General features: G+C 44.0%; 1 protein-coding gene across 17 annotated transcripts in view; it reads right to left on the bottom strand.

The window, feature by feature from the left end:
* The window catches only part of Cadps (calcium dependent secretion activator), a 466682-nt gene that overhangs the window by 175555 nt on the left and 272887 nt on the right, over window positions 1-18240 (bottom strand). For all 17 annotated transcript variants that reach the window (XR_015637890.1, XR_015637891.1, XR_015637892.1 and 14 more), the window contains 2 exon segments: window positions 4563-4674; window positions 166-305 (listed from right to left, as the gene is read on the bottom strand). Coding sequence is in view for 14 of the 17 variants with exons in the window: in XM_087585085.1 (XP_087441211.1) it covers window positions 166-305; window positions 4563-4674 (252 nt within the window). In the remaining 3 variants the exon portion in view is untranslated.

Here is an 18240-nt window from a genome sequence, read left to right as displayed (position 1 = left end):
CTTTGGGTTTTGCTTAATTCATTTCTGCACTTCTAGAGATCCAAAACTGAGTCTTACAAATGCCAAGCGAGCGATCTGTCCCCAAGGTATGCTCCCCTCTTCTCTTCTATTGCTGTCTCTAGAAATGAATGTACACACATCTCAGATTGGGAAGGAAACACTTACCCAGAGTGCTTCATGTTTTGAGGCTTATCCATTCGGACAGCGAGTTTGATTTTGAGGTCTTGATCGGGGCAGTTTTTGGAGACTGTCATTTTGTGCCACTCGGATTGTTTGGGGCTGTTTGGGGTGGGATGGAGGATAACCTATAAGAAGAAAGCATACATTTTTTTTTCAGAAGACAGAAGCAGCACACAGTCATACCTTTTAGAATCCAACGTTTTGATGTAAAGACATGCAACCCCTAGCCAGTGCTGAGACTACTCTGAACGGTGGGTGGCTGAGGTGACACGGTCACTTCCTACCAGACAAAATGCCCTCTGGCTAGGTCTGTAGAAGCAAGGAGGTTTTTCTAAGATTCAGAAGTAGTAGGGTAACCTGAGAGAGAGAGAGAGAGAGAGAGAGAGAGAGAGAGAGAGAGAGAGAGAGAGAGAGAGAGAGAGAGCAAGCAAGCATTGCCCGTCTCCCATTAACCATGTCAGTCCCTCGAGAAGAAACGTTATGTTTGTAATAGACAGCTCTTAGCTACTCCTTCCTTCTCCAGTTTCTACAACTTTCAGATTACGAGAAACACCTCAAAGCCTGTGGCAGGGGAAGAGGGAGACAGAATAGTGGGGAATGAGAGATTTAGACAGGGGAGAAGTCTATGCCATGTCAGGGGTCTGGCAAGTGGACTGGGATTTTTCTCTTCCAGCTCCTCATTGTGCTTTGAGAGGCTCCAAGCAACCTCCACTCTAAAAAAAAAATGCCTCTTGGCAGCATGTCAGACACACTTTGCTGTGGTGTACTTTAGGGTTGGAGGGTGGGGGGGGGGCAAAGCTAGGAGGCTACCAAGAGCTCCATCATGCTCCACTGCTGGAAAGTAGTTTTGATCAGATAGTCCAATAGCAGCATGCTAGAATTTTATGTTGTATTGGTTACTTGTTATATGAGGAACCTACAGGTGATTTAAAGACTCTGAGCAGACGTGTGAACACAGAGCCAAAGCACAGAAGGGATGGGGCACCTGGGATTTGGGATCTGCAGGGACTCCCCATAGCAGCCCTAGGGATTGCTGAGTGATGGTGACACTAATGGTGGTGTTACTCAGCTATCTTTAGGGGACAGGTGCTGTACCAGAGCGTTCCATTACACCATGCCTGATGTCCTGACTGACAGCACATTCTCTGCCTGTGACATTTACCTGGCTTTGAACTGAAGGCACAGTGCTACTAGGCCAGGGTGTGGTCCCAGCGTTCCCTTACAATTTGCCAGGACTCAGCTTGCTAATGCAATCTGAAGCTAGCTGGGAGAGTGTTATCTCTGAGCCATCTTTCTAGCTCTAGAGAATTCTTCGAAACATTTAAAAAATTATATTTATTTATTTATTATTTACTTATGTGAGTGTGTGAATATGTGACTGTGTGTTCTACAATGTGTATAGTATGTGTTTATGTATGTATAGTGTGTGTATGTGTGTGCAGTATGGGTATATGTGTATGCAGTATATCTGTGAGTACATAGTATGTGAGTATTTGTTTGTATAAGGTATGTGTAGTGTGTGTATAGGTGTGTGGTGTATGTATGTATAATGTATGTATGTGTGTGTAGTGTGTGTATAATGTGTGTATGTAGTATGTGTGTGTATGTGTATAGTGCATGTAGTATGTATGTGTGGGTGTAGTGTGTATAATGTGTGATATATGTGTGTATGTGTGTTGGGGTATGTGTGTGTATGCATAGGTCAGAGAAAAAAGTACAGAATTCAGTTCTCTCCTCCCAGTCTGTGGGTTCTGAGGATTGACCTCGGGTTGTTGAGCTTGGTGGTAAAGTCCTTTGCCTTCTGAGCCATCTCACTGGTCTCTGAAGTGGATTTTTTTGCAACTAACAGTTTCTTTATCTTTGTTTGGACACAGAGAGAAGGGAGCTATCCATCCGGCTGTGTCAGTCTGGCGGGAGAGAGGGTCAGGAGAAACATGCAGGCAAGCAGCAAAGGGAGGGCCAGTACAAGCTATGACCAGGCCAGTGGAAAGTAAGGCCTCTGTTTCCTTCTGTTCCTGCTTGCTTGGTAAAGTCAGAGCAGCAACAGCATCCTGTACCCAGGGAGCTCATTAGCATCCCTCCAGCACAGAGATCTCAGGTGAGTTCCCACTGGCAATACGGTAGCCATTCAGAATGCCACTCCACAAAGCCTCCTACTGGTTCCCTTGCCATCACTCTCTAGTGAGGTCTCTGCAGGGTGGATGGAGAGATGGAGTTCCAGCACTCTTCGGTCTCCACCTGCAGCCCTCACCATGCTGAAGACGGGCTAGGGCCCTCTTCCTGTGTGTCGGCACCTTGGAAGGATGAGGGCCCTTCAGGATGTGTGAAAGGCACCCTGTTACCTCACCTGGGCACCCCAGGCTGCTGACTGAGCACTATGTTTTCTTAGCTGAAGCCATATACGCTGTGCGGATGTGAACTGGCAGCTACAAGCCACCCCCAGGAGGCTGCACATCAGCTATCAGGGCTTCTTCTCACAGAGTGGGCAAGCCTGCTGGGGCTGCCATACCCTGGCTTTTTTCCAAGCCGATCACTGGCCTGGGCCTATCTCCCTCTACCTATCTATTTGCCTTTCCTGAGAAAGGCGTCCCCACTGCACAGAGGGACCACTTCTTACTGTATGCTTTTCTCCCAGGACTCAGCTTGAGCACTTCCCACACTACGCTCTAGCTTCTGGCTTACGCCTGTGCCCTGTCATGCTGTAGGTTAACAATTTCTGCCCCAGCTCGCTTCTGTTTACCCCGTGTGCAGCACTAACAATCAGATCCAGCAGGCCTGCCACTGTGCCTGCTCTATTAAGAGAGGGAATAGACTCGTATATAATCATATATACCATGATCTTGTTCATTTAGGTAGGGTTCATTTGGTTAAAAATGTGGGAAAATGTGTAAACCCCTCCCACACAGACACACTGGAGGCTGGAGCTGGGAGTGAGGGCAGGCCTGGGTGGTGGCAACCTCTTCCTACCCGAAGGAACACTTTCTTTATTAAGAGTATATTTAAAAAAATCATTTATTTTTTAAAGTTTGATGCACATGAAACATAAAATAGATGAATAAATGAAATATGACTGAAGGAATGAAGGATCCTGGAGGATGGTTCTGCTCAGCTTGGTAGAACTGGCTCATTAGAGCACTATATGGTCTGCTGAACCTAAAAAAGATGGTGCCACCATGTCCCTCAGTTGCCACCTTCAGACCTACCTCCTGCAGAGCGCAGCAGCCCGAGGGAACATGGCCTCAGGCTGACCTGCACTAAGGAGGAGAGAGTTTCTGAAGCAGGAAGGAAGGAAAAAAAAATGAGCATCTAGGCAGCCAGATGCAAGTTTCTGTGTGGAGAGCAGCAATCTCCAGGCCTCCGTCACCTCAGCAGAGTCCTGCTTTGTTCTTTTCCTCACAGGGGCAATGCGGTGTGAAGATGACTGGTGAGCTGTCCACATTCCCTTTCTGACAAGATACTTTATCCCTGCAGGCTCCGTGTGAGTATCTAGTATCCGCCTTGGGGACACTTATGAAATCCTTAAAGGGCTGAGCTTAATAGCATCCTGAGGTTAGCATCCCAGGGGCTGGTAATTGTGTGGCTGGGTTCTCTGTGCCTCCGCAACTGAATGGGTGGGGTGGGTACATTCAGCACTGGATAAGGAGAAAGAGTCTTCTGGACAGGAACAACCTGTAGGTGCCTGACTCTGTTATCTCCTGATATCAGGATACACACACACACACACACACACACACACACACACACACACTAAAACAACCTGTTTCCAGTCAACTCTGTCTACTCCTAACTATGTGCTGTGTAACATCTTAGAGCGTGACATTGTGAGCCTGTTTCCAGGGAAGAGGACTTTCCTTGAGGTTGTTTAATGGATCAGTCAGTTGGTTCACTGATACCTAGACTTGTGGTTCTGCCTCTAACAGCAGGGCTCGAACCTTCCATTTACATAATGTTCTCCATGTTGAGGTAATCAGAACACTTCAGTTACAGTATAAACTCTGAATGTCACCATTAAGACATGGATTGGTTTCTTATTATGTTGGTTTTAATGTTGCCAGGAGGTTGGGTAGCTTAATGCCAATGAATTTCACGTTAGTCACTGGCACTGCATGCCTTTGCTATAAATAATGCCCCAGTGTGTGGCTGAGGAGTCTCCCCAGCCTGTCTTCTGACCCACACTTGTGTCAGAGTTTATGGAAGAGACCCCGTGGCTCAGGGAGGTTGAAAGACTGACTCAAGGTCTCACAGCTAATAGAGCATAGTCCAGCATATAGCCCCGAATGTCGGCCCCTCAGTACTTGCAGTGCTGTTTCTTCAAGACTTGGGGACATCACAGATACCCCAGCTGCATTCTGTCAGTGGCTCTTGCCATAGGGGGCACTTACCCGCCCGAGTTCCTTGTCTTCCAAGGCCAGGACACCAGTGCTCTCTGTGAATAGCTTTACTTTAACAGCTGGCAGCGCGTGGGTTGTAGAGAAGTCGCCTTGAGTGCCCCAGCTGTGGAGAGAATGTTCGAGTCAGTGTAGACAGGTGCCCCTCGGTAGCTCTTCTCTGTCTCCCCAGAAAGAGCAAATGCAGGGTTAACCCAAGGCATCGCAGACTGTCACACCCACTCCTGTGCCCCCCGAAAGCTGCCAGAGCAACAGAAAGTGTTGATTAACTTGTGAGATGAAAACGAGGCAGATGCTCGGGAAGCTGCCATAGGCCTTCCCAGAGTGCCTCGCAGTCAGTTTCCCACTGCTGCGCCCTTCTCAACAAGCGGCAGCACACATTCACCAGCCTTACAACTCGGCCCTGGAATGCCTGCTGCATGGACAATGGGATTTTGCACTGTGAGTCTAGGCTAGCTCCTGGCCTTACAGAGAGACTTCAGCAGCCATGGGTCACAGGTTGGGAAGCCGCCTCAATCCATTATGTAGCTGCAAATGAAGTACTTCGTGGAAGGACCTGCCGCCATATGCACTGAGCCTGCCTTACCCCTTCGACTCCAAGCACTGTTCCAAGGCACAGCCCTGATCCTTCCCTGGGCTGCCTTCTCACCTGCTCCCTTCATGGGCCTTCTGCTTTTGCTACCTCTGGCCTTCCTGTTACCTGCCGTTTTTCTCTGGTGGCAGTGTTTCTTCCTTCACACGTTTTCAGGGATTGGCCCAAATGTCACCTTCTGGGAGAGCATGCCTTCTGATCTCATAGTCTAAGCTGGGTCCAGGTATCAACCTGTCCAGTACAGCAGGCATTCCAACCCCTGGTTGAGGTTAACTGACTCAGCCCCGCTTGACTGAGACTCGTCTTTCTTTCAGCTCTGTGATCACAGGGGCTCTGCTGCTCATTCGTATCGCAGCCCTTACCACTTAACAGGGTGCTTCATACATAGGAGGAATAAATATTTTGGAAGAATAAATAATATCAAATACATGTTCTTTTACAGGACCCAGGAAATAAGTACAGACAACAGCTTTCATCTACAGATTGTTTTGCATGATGTAATCAGTTTCCCATACTGTCAGGCATTTGTTAAAATCTGATTTTAATGACTAGAGTGTTGCATTGTGTAAATACATTGAAGCCTATACAACTATTAGTCTATTATAGCAAGCAAGTTGGGTAGAGAGTGCTTAAAGAATTTACCTCTGATTATCTCCTAGCGACAAAGACCTAGATGGGAGATGTTTCTTGATCAGGAAACAGGTTTATCATTTATGTTTAGTACTAAACATACTTAAGGTCTGTGATACCTACTCTTAAGGCATTTCATGTAAAGACAGCACCTGTCCCATATCTGGAGTTGAGTATAAACCAAAGGCATCATTCTTACTTGGCACAGGGCATTGCTTCTATGGCCCTATTTGGACATCATTGGTATTCTTTACGATGATTTATATATTTTTGTTGCATGTGTATGAGTGTTTTGCCTGCATGTACCATGTGCACCACAGATGTGCTATATATAGAAGCCAGAAGAGGGGTTTGGATCCCCAGGAACTGAGGTAAGGATGGTTGTGAGCTGCCTTGTGAGTTCTGGGATGCGAACCTGGGTCCTCTGTGAGAACAACGAGTGTTCTGAAATGATGAGTTACCTCTTCGGCCCTCGTGGGTATTAGGGAACCTCATATTTTACTCTGTGTCTCATGTCTGCTTTTGTTTCTTCTTTCATAAAACTGTAGAAACACAACTGTTAATCTCAGTTTTGTACTTCACGAAGGAAATTCCATGCAATAAACTAAGAGGAATAGAGAGCCTAGGAGTCAAGCACCTGGGTCTGGGAGATATGTGTGAAGGAAGTCAGGACAGGCACAGAAGCTTCAGGGAGAGGACACAGGTGGGTATGAGATGGAACAAAATAGACAGGTTTCAACAAAATGGCAAAGCCATACACATCCAAGCAAGAACTTCCAGCAGTGGTTCCCAGCACCGTCCTAAAGACTTGGGATGGGAGGATCTGCCCTAGCAAAGATGCCGTAATGAAGTGAACCAGAACATCCCTGCTCATAGCCCGACTGAGTCACATGCAAACTGGAGGGTTTGGGATGAGCTAACATCCAAGTACATGAAGTCCCTCAGAAGTAAAATAAGTTCACCTCATCGTCATTGTAATTGTAACAGCTGCAGGCTTGGAACACAATGGGATCCCAGTAAACCCTGGCTCTCTTTCCATTCCCGAAGTAGGAAAATGTGTAGTTACAGTAGCACATGCCTATCGTGTGCACATACTTATCAAGCAGCTCCTGTAAGACAATCGTGGCTATTACAACCCCACTAAATAACTGAGAACATTTCACATACAAGAAAACTCAAGACAGAGTCCGTTCCTTTGCAAGATCCCAGTAAGGTCCCTTCAATCTCAAGGGATGAGGATGTAGCCTACACTGTTGGGCCCAGCTCATCTGACACTTCGCTGGAGAGATTTCCTGACATATTTAGCAGAGACTGACTCTCATCTGACCACTGCTGCTACTACCCAAGGATGTCCTACCTAAAAGCTCGCCCCCCCCCCCCCCCCCGCTCCCATTCCTGCCTCCTGTTCTTGGTCTTTTCTGGCCTGGGCATTGAACTAGGTTCTCAAACATGCTGAGAAAATATTCTACTACTGAACTAGATCCCAGTTTGTCTTATTACTTTTAACTTTGACACATATTTCCCACTGATTTGCTCTGTCTGGCAATGAATCCACTTGTGGCCAGGGTTGTCTTTGGCCTGGAGAAGCCTTTAGCCTTACTGGAGCTGGGTCTCAGGCCTGTACCACCTGTGCAGCTGGGCCTTCCCGGGCCTTAGGGATGGATATCCTGGGTTGTTTAGTAGAAAGCAACTCAGTTTGCCTGGACTCCTGAAGGTCCCCAAGGTTGGCTTACTCATAGGTCTGCGAAATGACTCAGACTGGGGGCAGCATGGTACCTCAGAGACCAGAAGCTGAATAACTGGATGGAATTCAGGCCGTTAGAGTCGACTGCTTTTCTACTGGGAGCTTTGGCTCACACCAAGTAGTCAGGTCACAGACAAACCCCAATTTATCTCTCAGACTTTAAAAATAGTAACCCAGCCCAGTGAAGCAGGCAAAACAAGAGATTCTATTCTAATCAAGACTAGGTACATGATCTTCAGGGAGAAGTCACACACACACACACACACACACACACACACACACACACACAGAGATCCACTGACAGAGACACATACATATATGCACAAATAGGCACACACAGACACACACACACACACAGAGAGAGAGAGAGAGAGAGAGAGAGAGAGAGATCCACTGACAGAGACACATACATATATGCACAAATAGGCACACACAGACACACACACACACACACAGAGAGAGAGAGAGAGAGAGAGAGAGAGATCCACTGACAGAGACACATACATATATGCACAAATAGGCACACATAGACACACACACACACACAGATCCACTGACAGAGACACATACATATATGCACAAATAGGCACACACAGACACACACACACACACACACAGAGAGAGAGAGAGAGAGATCCACTGACAGACACATACATATATGCACAAATAGGCACACATAGACACACACACACACACACACACACACACACACACGCACACACACACACACCCCTAAAACATATTTAAAATGGTGGGAAAACACCAGGGATTTTTCTTTTTTTTTTTTTTGAATTTGGGGTTTGCTTTTATTTGATTGTAACTGTGTCCCTATTTGTCCCATTTGGAGTAAGAAAATATGTGACTTTTGATTTCACAGGAGCCTACAGTTAAAACACTTTGTTTAAAAGAGACATTGAAATTTCAAGCGTGGAAAGATGCTTCTAAAAGTTGCACTCTGGTTTTTCCTTTTTGTTTTCTTCTCTGTGTAGCTCTGGCTGTCCTAAAACTTGCTTTATAGACCAGGCTAGCCTTTTTTTTTTTTTTTTATCTTTCTTTCTTTTTTTTTTTTTTATTAACTTGAGTATTTCTTATATACATTTCGAGTGTTATTCCCTTTCCCGGTTTCCGGGCAAACATCCCCCTCCCCCCTCCCCTTCCTTATGGGTGTTCCCCTCCCAACCCTCCCACCATTGCCGCCCTCCCCCCATAGACTAGTTCACTGGGGGTTCAGTCTTAGCAGGACCCAGGGCTTCCCCTTCCACTGGTGCTCTTACTAGGATATTCATTGCTACCTATGGGGTCAGAGTCCAGGGTCAGTCCATGTATAGTCTTTAGGTAGTGGCTTAGTCCCTGGAAGCTCTGGTTGCTTGGCATTGTTGTACTTTTGGGGTCTCGAGCCCCTTCAAGCTCTTCCAGTTCTTTCTCTGATTCCTTCAATAGGGGACCTATTCTCAGTTCAGTGGTTTGCTGCTGGCATTCGCCTCTGTATTTGCTGTATTCTGGCTGTGTCTCTCAGGAGCGATCTACATCCGGCTCCTGTCGGTCTGCACTTCTTTGCTTCATCCATCTAGTCCAATTGGGTGGCTGTATATGTATGGGCCAAATGTGGGACAGGCTCTGAATGGGTGTTCCTTCAGTCTCTGTTTTAATCTTTGCCTCTCCCTTCCCTGCCAAGGGTATTCTTTTTCCTCATTTAAAGAAGGAGTGAAGCATTCACATTTTGATCATCCGTCTTGAGTTTCGTTTGTTCTAGGGATCTAGGGTAATTCAAGCATTTGGGCTAATAGCCACTTATCAATGAGTGCATACCATGTATGTCTTTCTGTGATTGGGTTAGTTCACTCAGGATGATATTTTCCAGTTCCAACCATTTGCCTACGAATTTCATAAACTCGTTGTTTTTGATAGCTGAGTAGTATTCCATTGTGTAGATGTACCACATTTTCTGTATCCATTCCTCTGTTGAAGGGCATCTGGGTTCTTTCCATTTTCTGGCTATTATAAATAAGGCTGCGATGAACATAGTGGAGCACGTGTCTCTTTTATATGTTGAGGCATCTTTTGGGTATATGCCCAAGAGAGGTATAGCTGGATCCTCAGGCAGTTCAATGTCCAATTTTCTGAGGAACCTCCAGACTGATTTCCAGAATGGTTTTACCAGTCTGCAATCCCACCAACAATGGAGGAGTGTTCCTCTTTCTCCACAACCTTGCCAGCATCTGCTGTCACCTGAGTTTTTGATCTTAGCCAATCGCACTGGTGTGAGGTGAAATCTCAGGGTTGTTTTGATTTGCATTTCCCTTATGACTAAAGATGTTGAACATTTCTTTAGGTGTTTCTCAGCCATTCGGCATTCCTCAGCTGTGAATTCTTTGTTTAGCTCTGAACCCCATTTTTTAATAGGGTTATTTGTTTCCCTGCGGTCTAACTTCTTGAGTTCTTTGTATATTTTGGATATAAGGCCTCTATCTGTTGTAGGGTTGGTAAAGATCTTTTCCCAATCTGTTGGTTGCCGTTTTGTCCTAACCACAGTGTCCTTTGCCTTAGAAGCTTTGTAGTTTTATGAGATCCCATTTGTCAATTCTTGATCTTAGAGCATAAGCCATTGGTGTTTTGTTCAGGAAATTTTTTCCAGTGCCCATGTGTTCCAGATGCTTCCCTAGTTTTTCTTCTATTAGTTTAAGTGTGTCTGGTTTGATGTGGAGGTCCTTGATCCACTTCGACTTAAGCTTTGTACAGGGTGATAAGCATGGATCGATCTGCATTCTTCTACATGTTGCCCTCCAGTTGAACCAGCACCATTTGCTGAAAATGCTATCTTTTTTCCATTGGATGGTTTTGGCTCCTTTGTCAAAAATCAAGTGACCATAGGTGTGTGGGTTCATTTCTGGGTCTTCAATTCTATTCCATTGGTCTATCTGTCTGTCTCTGTACCAATACCATGCAGTTTTTATCACTATTGCTCTGTAATACTGCTTGAGTTCAGGGATAGTGATTCCCCCTGAAGTCCTTTTATTGTTGAGGATAGCTTTAGCTATCCTGGGTTTTTTGTTATTCCAGATGAATTTGCAAATTGTTCTGTCTAACTCTTTGAAGAATTGGATTGGTATTTTGATGGGGATTGCATTGAATCTGTAGATTGCTTTTGGTAAAATGGCCATTTTAACTATATTAATCCTGCCAATCCATGAGCATGGGAGATCTTTCCATCTTCTGAGGTCTTCTTCAATTTCTTTCTTCAGTGTCTTGAAGTTCTTATTGTACAGATCTTTTACTTGCTTGGTTAAAGTCACACCGAGGTACTTTATATTATTTGGGTCTATTATGAAGGGTGTCGTTTCCCTAATTTCTTTCTCGGCTTGTTTCTCTTTTGTATAGAGGAAGGCAACTGATTTATTTGAGTTAATTTTATACCCAGCCACTTTGCTGAAGTTGTTTATCAGCTTTAGTAGTTCTCTGGTGGAACTTTTGGGATCACTTAAATATACTATCATATCATCTGCAAATAGTGATATTTTGACCTCTTCTTTTCCGATCTGTATCCCTTTGATCTCCTTTTGTTGTCTGATTGCTCTGGCTAGAACTTCAAGAACTATATTGAATAAGTAGGGAGAGAGTGGGCAGCCTTGTCTAGTCCCTGATTTTAGTGGGATTGCTTCAAGTTTCTCTCCATTTAGTTTAATGTTAGCAACTGGTTTGCTGTATATGGCTTTTACTATGTTTAGGTATGGGCCTTGAATTCCTATTCTTTCCAGGACTTTTATCATGAAGGGGTGTTGAATTTTGTCAAATGCTTTCTCAGCATCTAATGAAATGATCATGTGGTTCTGTTCTTTCAGTTTGTTTATATAATGGATCACGTTGATGGTTTTCCGTATATTAAACCATCCCTGCATGCCTGGGATGAAGCCTACTTGATCATGGTGGATGATTGTTTTGATGTGCTCTTGAATTCGGTTTGCCAGAATTTTATTGAGTATTTTTGCGTCGATATTCATAAGGGAAATTGGTCTGAAGTTCTCTTTCTTTGTTGTGTCTTTGTGTGGTTTAGGTATAAGAGTAATTGTAGATTCGTAGAAGGAATTCGGTAGGGCTCCATCTGTTTCAATTTTGTGGAATAGTTTGGATAATATTGGTATGAGGTCTTCTATGAAGGTTTGATAGAATTCTGCACTAAACCCATCTGGACCTGGGCTCTTTTTGGTTGGGAGACCTTTAATGACTGCTTCTATTTCCTTAGGAGTTATGGGGTTGTTTAACTGGTTTATCTGTTCCTGATTTAACTTTGATACCTGGTATCTGTCTAGGAAATTGTCCATTTCCTGAAGATTTTCAAATTTTGTTGAATATAGGTTTTTATAGTAAGATCTGATGATTTTTTGAATTTCCTCTGAATCTGTAGTTATGTCTCCCTTTTCATTTCTGATTTTGTTAATTTGGACGCACTCTCTGTGTCCTCTCGTTAGTCTGGCTAAGGGTTTATCTATCTTGTTGATTTTCTCAAAGAACCAACTTTTGGTCCTGTTGATTCTTTCTATGGTCCTTTTTGTTTCTACTTGGTTGATTTCAGCTCTGAGTTTGATTATTTCCTGCCTTCTACTCCTCCTGGGTGTATTTGCTTCTTTTTGTTCTAGAGCTTTTAGGTGTGCTGTCAAGCTGCTGACATATGCTCTTTCCTGTTTCTTTCTGCAGGCACTCAGCGCTATGAGTTTTCCTCTTAGCACAGCTTTCATTGTGTCCCATAAGTTTGAGTATGTTGTATCTTCATTTTCATTAAATTCTAAAAAGTTTTTAATTTCTTTCTTTATTTCTTCCTTGACCAGGTTATCATTGAGTAGAGCATTGTTCAATTTCCACGTATATGTGGGCATTCTTCCCTTATTGTTATTGAAGACCAGTTTTAGGCCGTGGTGGTCCGATAGCACGCATGGGATTATTTCTATCTTTCTGTACCTGTTGAGGCCCGTTTTTTGACCAATTATATGGTCAATTTTGGAGAAAGTACCATGAGGAGCTGAGAAGAAGGTATATCCTTTTGCTTTAGGATAGAATGTTCTATAAATATCCGTTAAGTCCATTTGGCTCATGACTTCTCTTAGTCTGTCGACATCACTGTTTAATTTCTGTTTCCATGATCTGTCCATTGATGAGAGTGGGGTGTTGAAATCTCCCACTATTATTGTGTGAGGTGCAATGTGTGTTTTGAGCTTTAGTAAGGTTTCTTTTACGTATGTAGGTGCCCTTGTATTTGGGGCATAGATATTTAGGATTGAGAGTTCATCTTGGTGGATTTTTCCTTTGATGAATATGAAGTGTCCTTCCTTATCTTTTTTGATGACTTTTAGTTGGAAATTGATTTTATTTGATATTAGAATGGCTACTCCAGCTTGCTTCTTCTGACCATTTGCTTGGAAAGTTGTTTTCCAGCCTTTCACTCTGAGGTAGTGTCTGTCTTTGTCTCTGAGGTGTGTTTCCTGTAGGCAGCAGAATGCAGGGTCCTCGTTGCGTATCCAGTTTGTTAATCTATGTCTTTTTATTGGGGAGTTGAGGCCATTGATATTGAGAGATATTAAGGAATAGTGATTATTGTTTCCCTTTATATTCATATTTGGATGTGAGGTTATGTTTGTGTGCTTTCATTCTCTTTGTTTTGTTGCCAAGACGATTAGTTTCTTGCTTCTTCTAGGGTATAGCTTGCCTCCTTATGTTGGGCTTTACCATTTATTATCCTTTGTAGTGCTGGATTTGTAGAAAGATATTGTGTAAATTTGGTTTTGTCATGGAATATCTTGGTTTCTCCATCAATGTTAATTGAGAGTTTTGCTGGATACAGTAACCTGGGCTGGCATTTGTGTTCTCTTAGGGTCTGTATGACATCAGTCCAGGATCTTCTGGCCTTCATAGTTTCTGGCGAGAAGTCTGGTGTGATTCTGATAGGTCTCCCTTTATATGTTACTTGACCTTTTTCCCTTACTGCTTTTAATATTCTTTCTTTATTTTGTGCGTTTGGTGTTTTGACAATTATGTGACGGGAGGTGTTTCTTTTCTGGTCCAATCTATTTGGAGTTCTGTAGGCTTCTTGTATGCCTATGGGTATCTCTTTTTTTAGGTTAGGGAAGTTTTCTTCTATGATTTTGTTGAAGATATTTACTGGTCCTTTGAGCTGGGAGTCTTCACTCTCTTCTATACCTATTATCCTTAGGTTTGATCTTCTCATTGAGTCCTGGATTTCCTGTATGTTTTGGACCAGTAGCTTTTTCCGCTTTACATTATCTTTGACAGTTGAGTCAATGATTTCTATGGAATCTTCTGCTCCTGAGATTCTCTCTTCCATCTCTTGTATTCTGTTGGTGAAGCTTGTATCTACAGCTCCTTGTCTCTTCTTTTGGTTTTCTATATCCAGGGTTGTTTCCATGTGTTCTTTCTTGATTGCTTCTATTTCCATTTTTAATTCCTTCATCTGTTTGTGTTTTCCTGGAATTCTTTCAGGGATTTTTGCCATTCCTCTCTGTAGGCCTCTACTTGTTTATTAATGATTTCCTGTGTTTCCCTAAGTGTGTTCATGTCTTTCTTGAAGTCCTCCAGCATCATGATCAAATATGATTTTGAAACTAGATCTTGCTTTTCTGGTGTGTTTGGATATTCCATGTTTGTTTTGGCGGGAGAATTGGGCTCCGATGATGGCATGCTGTCTTGGTTTCTGTTGCTTGGGTTCCTGCGCTTGCCTCTCGTCATCAGATTATCTCTAGTGTTACTTTGTTCTGCTATTTCTGACAGTGGCTAGACTGACCTATAAGCCTGTGTGTCAGGAGTGCTGTAGACCTGTTTTCCTCTCTTTCAGTCAGTTATGGGGACAGTGTGTTCTGCTTTCCGGCGTGTAGTTTTTCCTCTCTACAGGTCTTCAGCTGTTCCTGTGGGCCTGTGTCTTGAGTTCACCAGGCAGCTTTCTTGCAGCAGAAAATTTGGTCTTACCTGTGGTCCCGAGGCTCAGGTTCGCTCGTGGGGTGCTGCCCAGGGGCTCTCTGCAGCGGCAGCAACCAGGAAGACCTGTGCCGCCCCTTCCGGGAGCTTCAGTGCACCAGGGTTCCAGATGGTCTTTGGCTTTTTCCTCTGGCGTCCAAGATGTGTGTGCAGGGAGCAGTCTCTTCTGGTTTCCCAGGCTTGTCTGCCTCTCTGAAGGTTTAGCTCTCCCTCCCACGGGATTTGGGTGCAGAGAACTGTTTATCCGGTCTGTTTCTTTCAGGTTCCGGCGGTGTCTCAGGCGCAGAAGTCCTGCCGCTCCTGGGCCCTCCCCCACGGGAGCCCAGAGGCCTTATACAGTTTCCTCTTGGGCCAGGGATGTGGGCAGGGGTGAGCAGTGTTGGTGGTCTCTTCCGCTCTGCAGCCTCAGGAGTGCCCACCTGACCAGGCGGTTGGGTCTCTCTCTCACCGGGTCTGGGAGCAGAGAGCTCGGGATTTTTCTTTTCTTCCGTACTTCCTCTGCTCCATTGCCTTGGGGGGATTTCATTTCACAAGTATTTTCACGACAAAGTCACCATGAACTGCAAGATGGCCACAGGAGAAGACTAAAGCAAAATGGGCCCTTCCTGAGCCAAAGGCCTCTGCCTGACACCTCTGAGGCCAACACCAAGTCAATCACTCGGGGGTAATAGATGATTGCACAGTGAGTGTAGGCTATCCCAGGCAGTTGACAGGAAACGTCTGTGCTGCCTTAAGGAATGACTGGGTTCAGTGAAGGTGACTGCAGGCTCTTTCCTATCAAGGAGGCTTAATTCTTGGACTCTGCCCATACCTCTACCCTGTGGAGGAAAAACATTCTGGTTCCTCCTTTATCATAGTTGGTATCCACACTGTTCCATGCAAGGCAGGGTACCTATGTTAGAAGCATTGTGAGTTATAGTTGCATCTTTTAAAAAACCTGCTAGCTATTCTGTGACCTGTCTACATCTGTGAACCCATAGTTACATGGATTCTGTAATGCATGCTACCACACTCACAGGAAGTGAAGGGCAGTCTACTTACACACAGCTGCGCCCTTACTCCCTTCATTCTATCACATACACTCAGGGACTTTAAACAGTCATCCCTGTAACTCTAGGGAAGCTTGGTTTTGAGACTCCTGGGATTCTGAGTCAACTTGAGGCGACTCAGTTCCCTCTTCTGTCACTATGGGTTCATAAGTGTAGACATTACACAGAATGGCTAACGTGCTTTTTAAAAAGGTAATATGCAAATACAACTCATGATGCTTCTAGATAGACGTCATGCCTAGCTTGGAGTCATCTAGGTACCAATTATGATAAAAGAGAAAGTTCTTGCTCAAGCTGGAAAAGACAGGGTAACATTTTCATAGTCTACCCCTCACAGGATAGAGGTGTAGGAGGGTCTTGGAATTAATCCTTCTTGATAGGACAGAGTTGGTAGTAGCCTTCACTGACTAAAGTGATTCACCTTCACTGATCTGTAGGTTTGAGTTTATTGCCCATGTTTAATGTGGTTTTCTACAATGCTACATTTGATACATGTACAAATTAGCTGGTGGGGAATGCATCATGAACGTTTGTGTTTTGGTGGACCACACATCAATAAATGAATCTGTTTCTCTTTGTTGTGTTTTCTCTGCCTTTTTCTCCTGCTGTGCAATTGACTGTGGTTACTAAGATGAAAATCTCCTTTTAAAAGCTTCCCAGAATGGAAATACCACTGCACTCTTATTTGGGAAGACCAGAGACTGATAATATTTATCAAGCGAAGGTTGGGAAGGTTAACTGATTGACCTTAATCTGCATACAAGGTAGATAAAATCCAATGGGTAAGGTGTCCTTTCTCTGTGATTCTATCACCAATGACACCATAATTACCTGTTCAGCTAGTTTGCAAAAAATGATAAACAAAGCCACCAATTACAGAGGGCTTATGTTTGCCAAGACCCTTGGCTTAGAACTTTAAATGGATCAGCTCATTTAAGTCTCCTGACAGCTCACCCCAGTTACATCACACTTTTATAGATGGAGAAATTTACACTTGAGGTGGTTATATAACTGGGCCAGGATCTCAGGTCACTTCTAATAGTGGATTTAAACTCTTGAGTTTTTGATCTCAAATCCCATTATTGAATTCAGAGGCCTTTATTTCTCAGGCACTCCTAATGCAGTAATGCCCCATGGTCTGATAGATGTTAGGGGACAAGTGGCATTATCAGTACACCCTACTCCCTGCACCATGAACAGTAACTTACCTACTACAAATAAACCCTTGATTGTTAACTAGAAAGGGAGGAGCAACAGGCTGGGAACCATCACATTGTAGGTTCAGGGACTGTGGAGATGAGACAGGAGATAACCTGTAGTAGCCTCCTTTACCTGGGTCTTCATCTCCTGGAGGAGATGGCTGTGTTTGGAGTACAGTGACTGAGTGTCCGTGATGTCAGACAGCATGCAGAGCAAAGCATATGACAGCTCTATGGGGAGCCAGGTATGGATGCTTGTAGGCCAAACCGTGGTTAACTCACAAAGCTAAGGGCTGGAAGGACCATGGATGCCAGTGGCAACAAGGTTAGAAAGCACAACCAGCACATAGTGAAGATGATAGAAAAGTCATCATCTATAGCTGAACCTCGAAATATGAGGGCATTTGTGGTGGGACAACTACTTAAGTCCTTTTGTAAGGAGGCACAAGAGTTTAACTTGGAGGACAAACAAGTTGAGCAATTCCTAAGCTCACAGCTGAGGGTTGTGCCTAATGAACCCTTCTTCCAGGAAGTGATTTCTAAGTATCCACTGTAGGCAAATCACCAGTGCCTCAGGTGCTGCTAGATCCAGGTCAGTAGGCTATTTCCCCGATCGAGATTCCATTTTACCACAATCAAAAGGGTATCAGTATCAGCAAAGACCAGCAGCCACTGAGGATTGGGGGGATAGAAGACTCTTGAACACTGCTGCTTTGAATGTAAGTCAGTACACACCCTAGAGAAACCAGTGTTGGGCTTCTTCCAAACAAACATCACGTGACCCAGTGTGGCCTAGCTGGGTATAAACCCAAAGGACCCAAAGTCCTTCATGTAGAGATTTTTCACACATCCATGTTCACTACTGTATTGCTTAGAGTAGCCAAGATGGGGAACCAGCCTAGATGCCTGTTAGAAAATAAAGAAAATACCTGTACACATAAAAAAAGAATGAAATTATGTCACTTGGAGGAAAATGGGTAGAACTGAGATTATCATGTAAAGTAAAATAATCCAAGTTCATAAAGATGAATACCATATTTTTCTCATATGCATTATATCTATATCTATATCTATATCTATATATCTGTTTGTGTCTATGTGTGTATGGGTGTGTGTGTGTATGAGAGAGGGTGGGAGGGAGGGAGAGAGAGAGACAGAGAGAGAGAGAGAGAGAGAGAGAGAGGAAAGTAGAAGATGAGAGGGGAGGTAAGAATCTAAAAGGTGGAAGGGGAACAAGAGAAGAGGGAGAAAATAATATATATATGTATATATACAAACACAGTTGCATATATACATATATGATACATTTATAATATATGATATAAATATGTGTATAAAGCCAGTTGGGCTGGCTAAAGGGGGATATAATCAAAGTACATTTATTTATGTGCATGATAAATAAAAATAATAACACAGAGAGCAGTACTGAGCCCAGAAGGTGAGTGGAGGGATTTGCAGGAGAGAGCTACTGCACACG

This window comes from Rattus norvegicus, chromosome 15 (genome assembly GCF_021556685.1).
Source record: "Rattus norvegicus strain SHRSP/BbbUtx chromosome 15, alternate assembly SHRSP_T2T, whole genome shotgun sequence".
Classification (NCBI taxonomy): Eukaryota; Metazoa; Chordata; class Mammalia; order Rodentia; family Muridae; genus Rattus; species Rattus norvegicus.
Note: the sequence above shows the minus strand (reverse complement) of the source record. Positions and strands in the feature narration are given on the sequence as shown.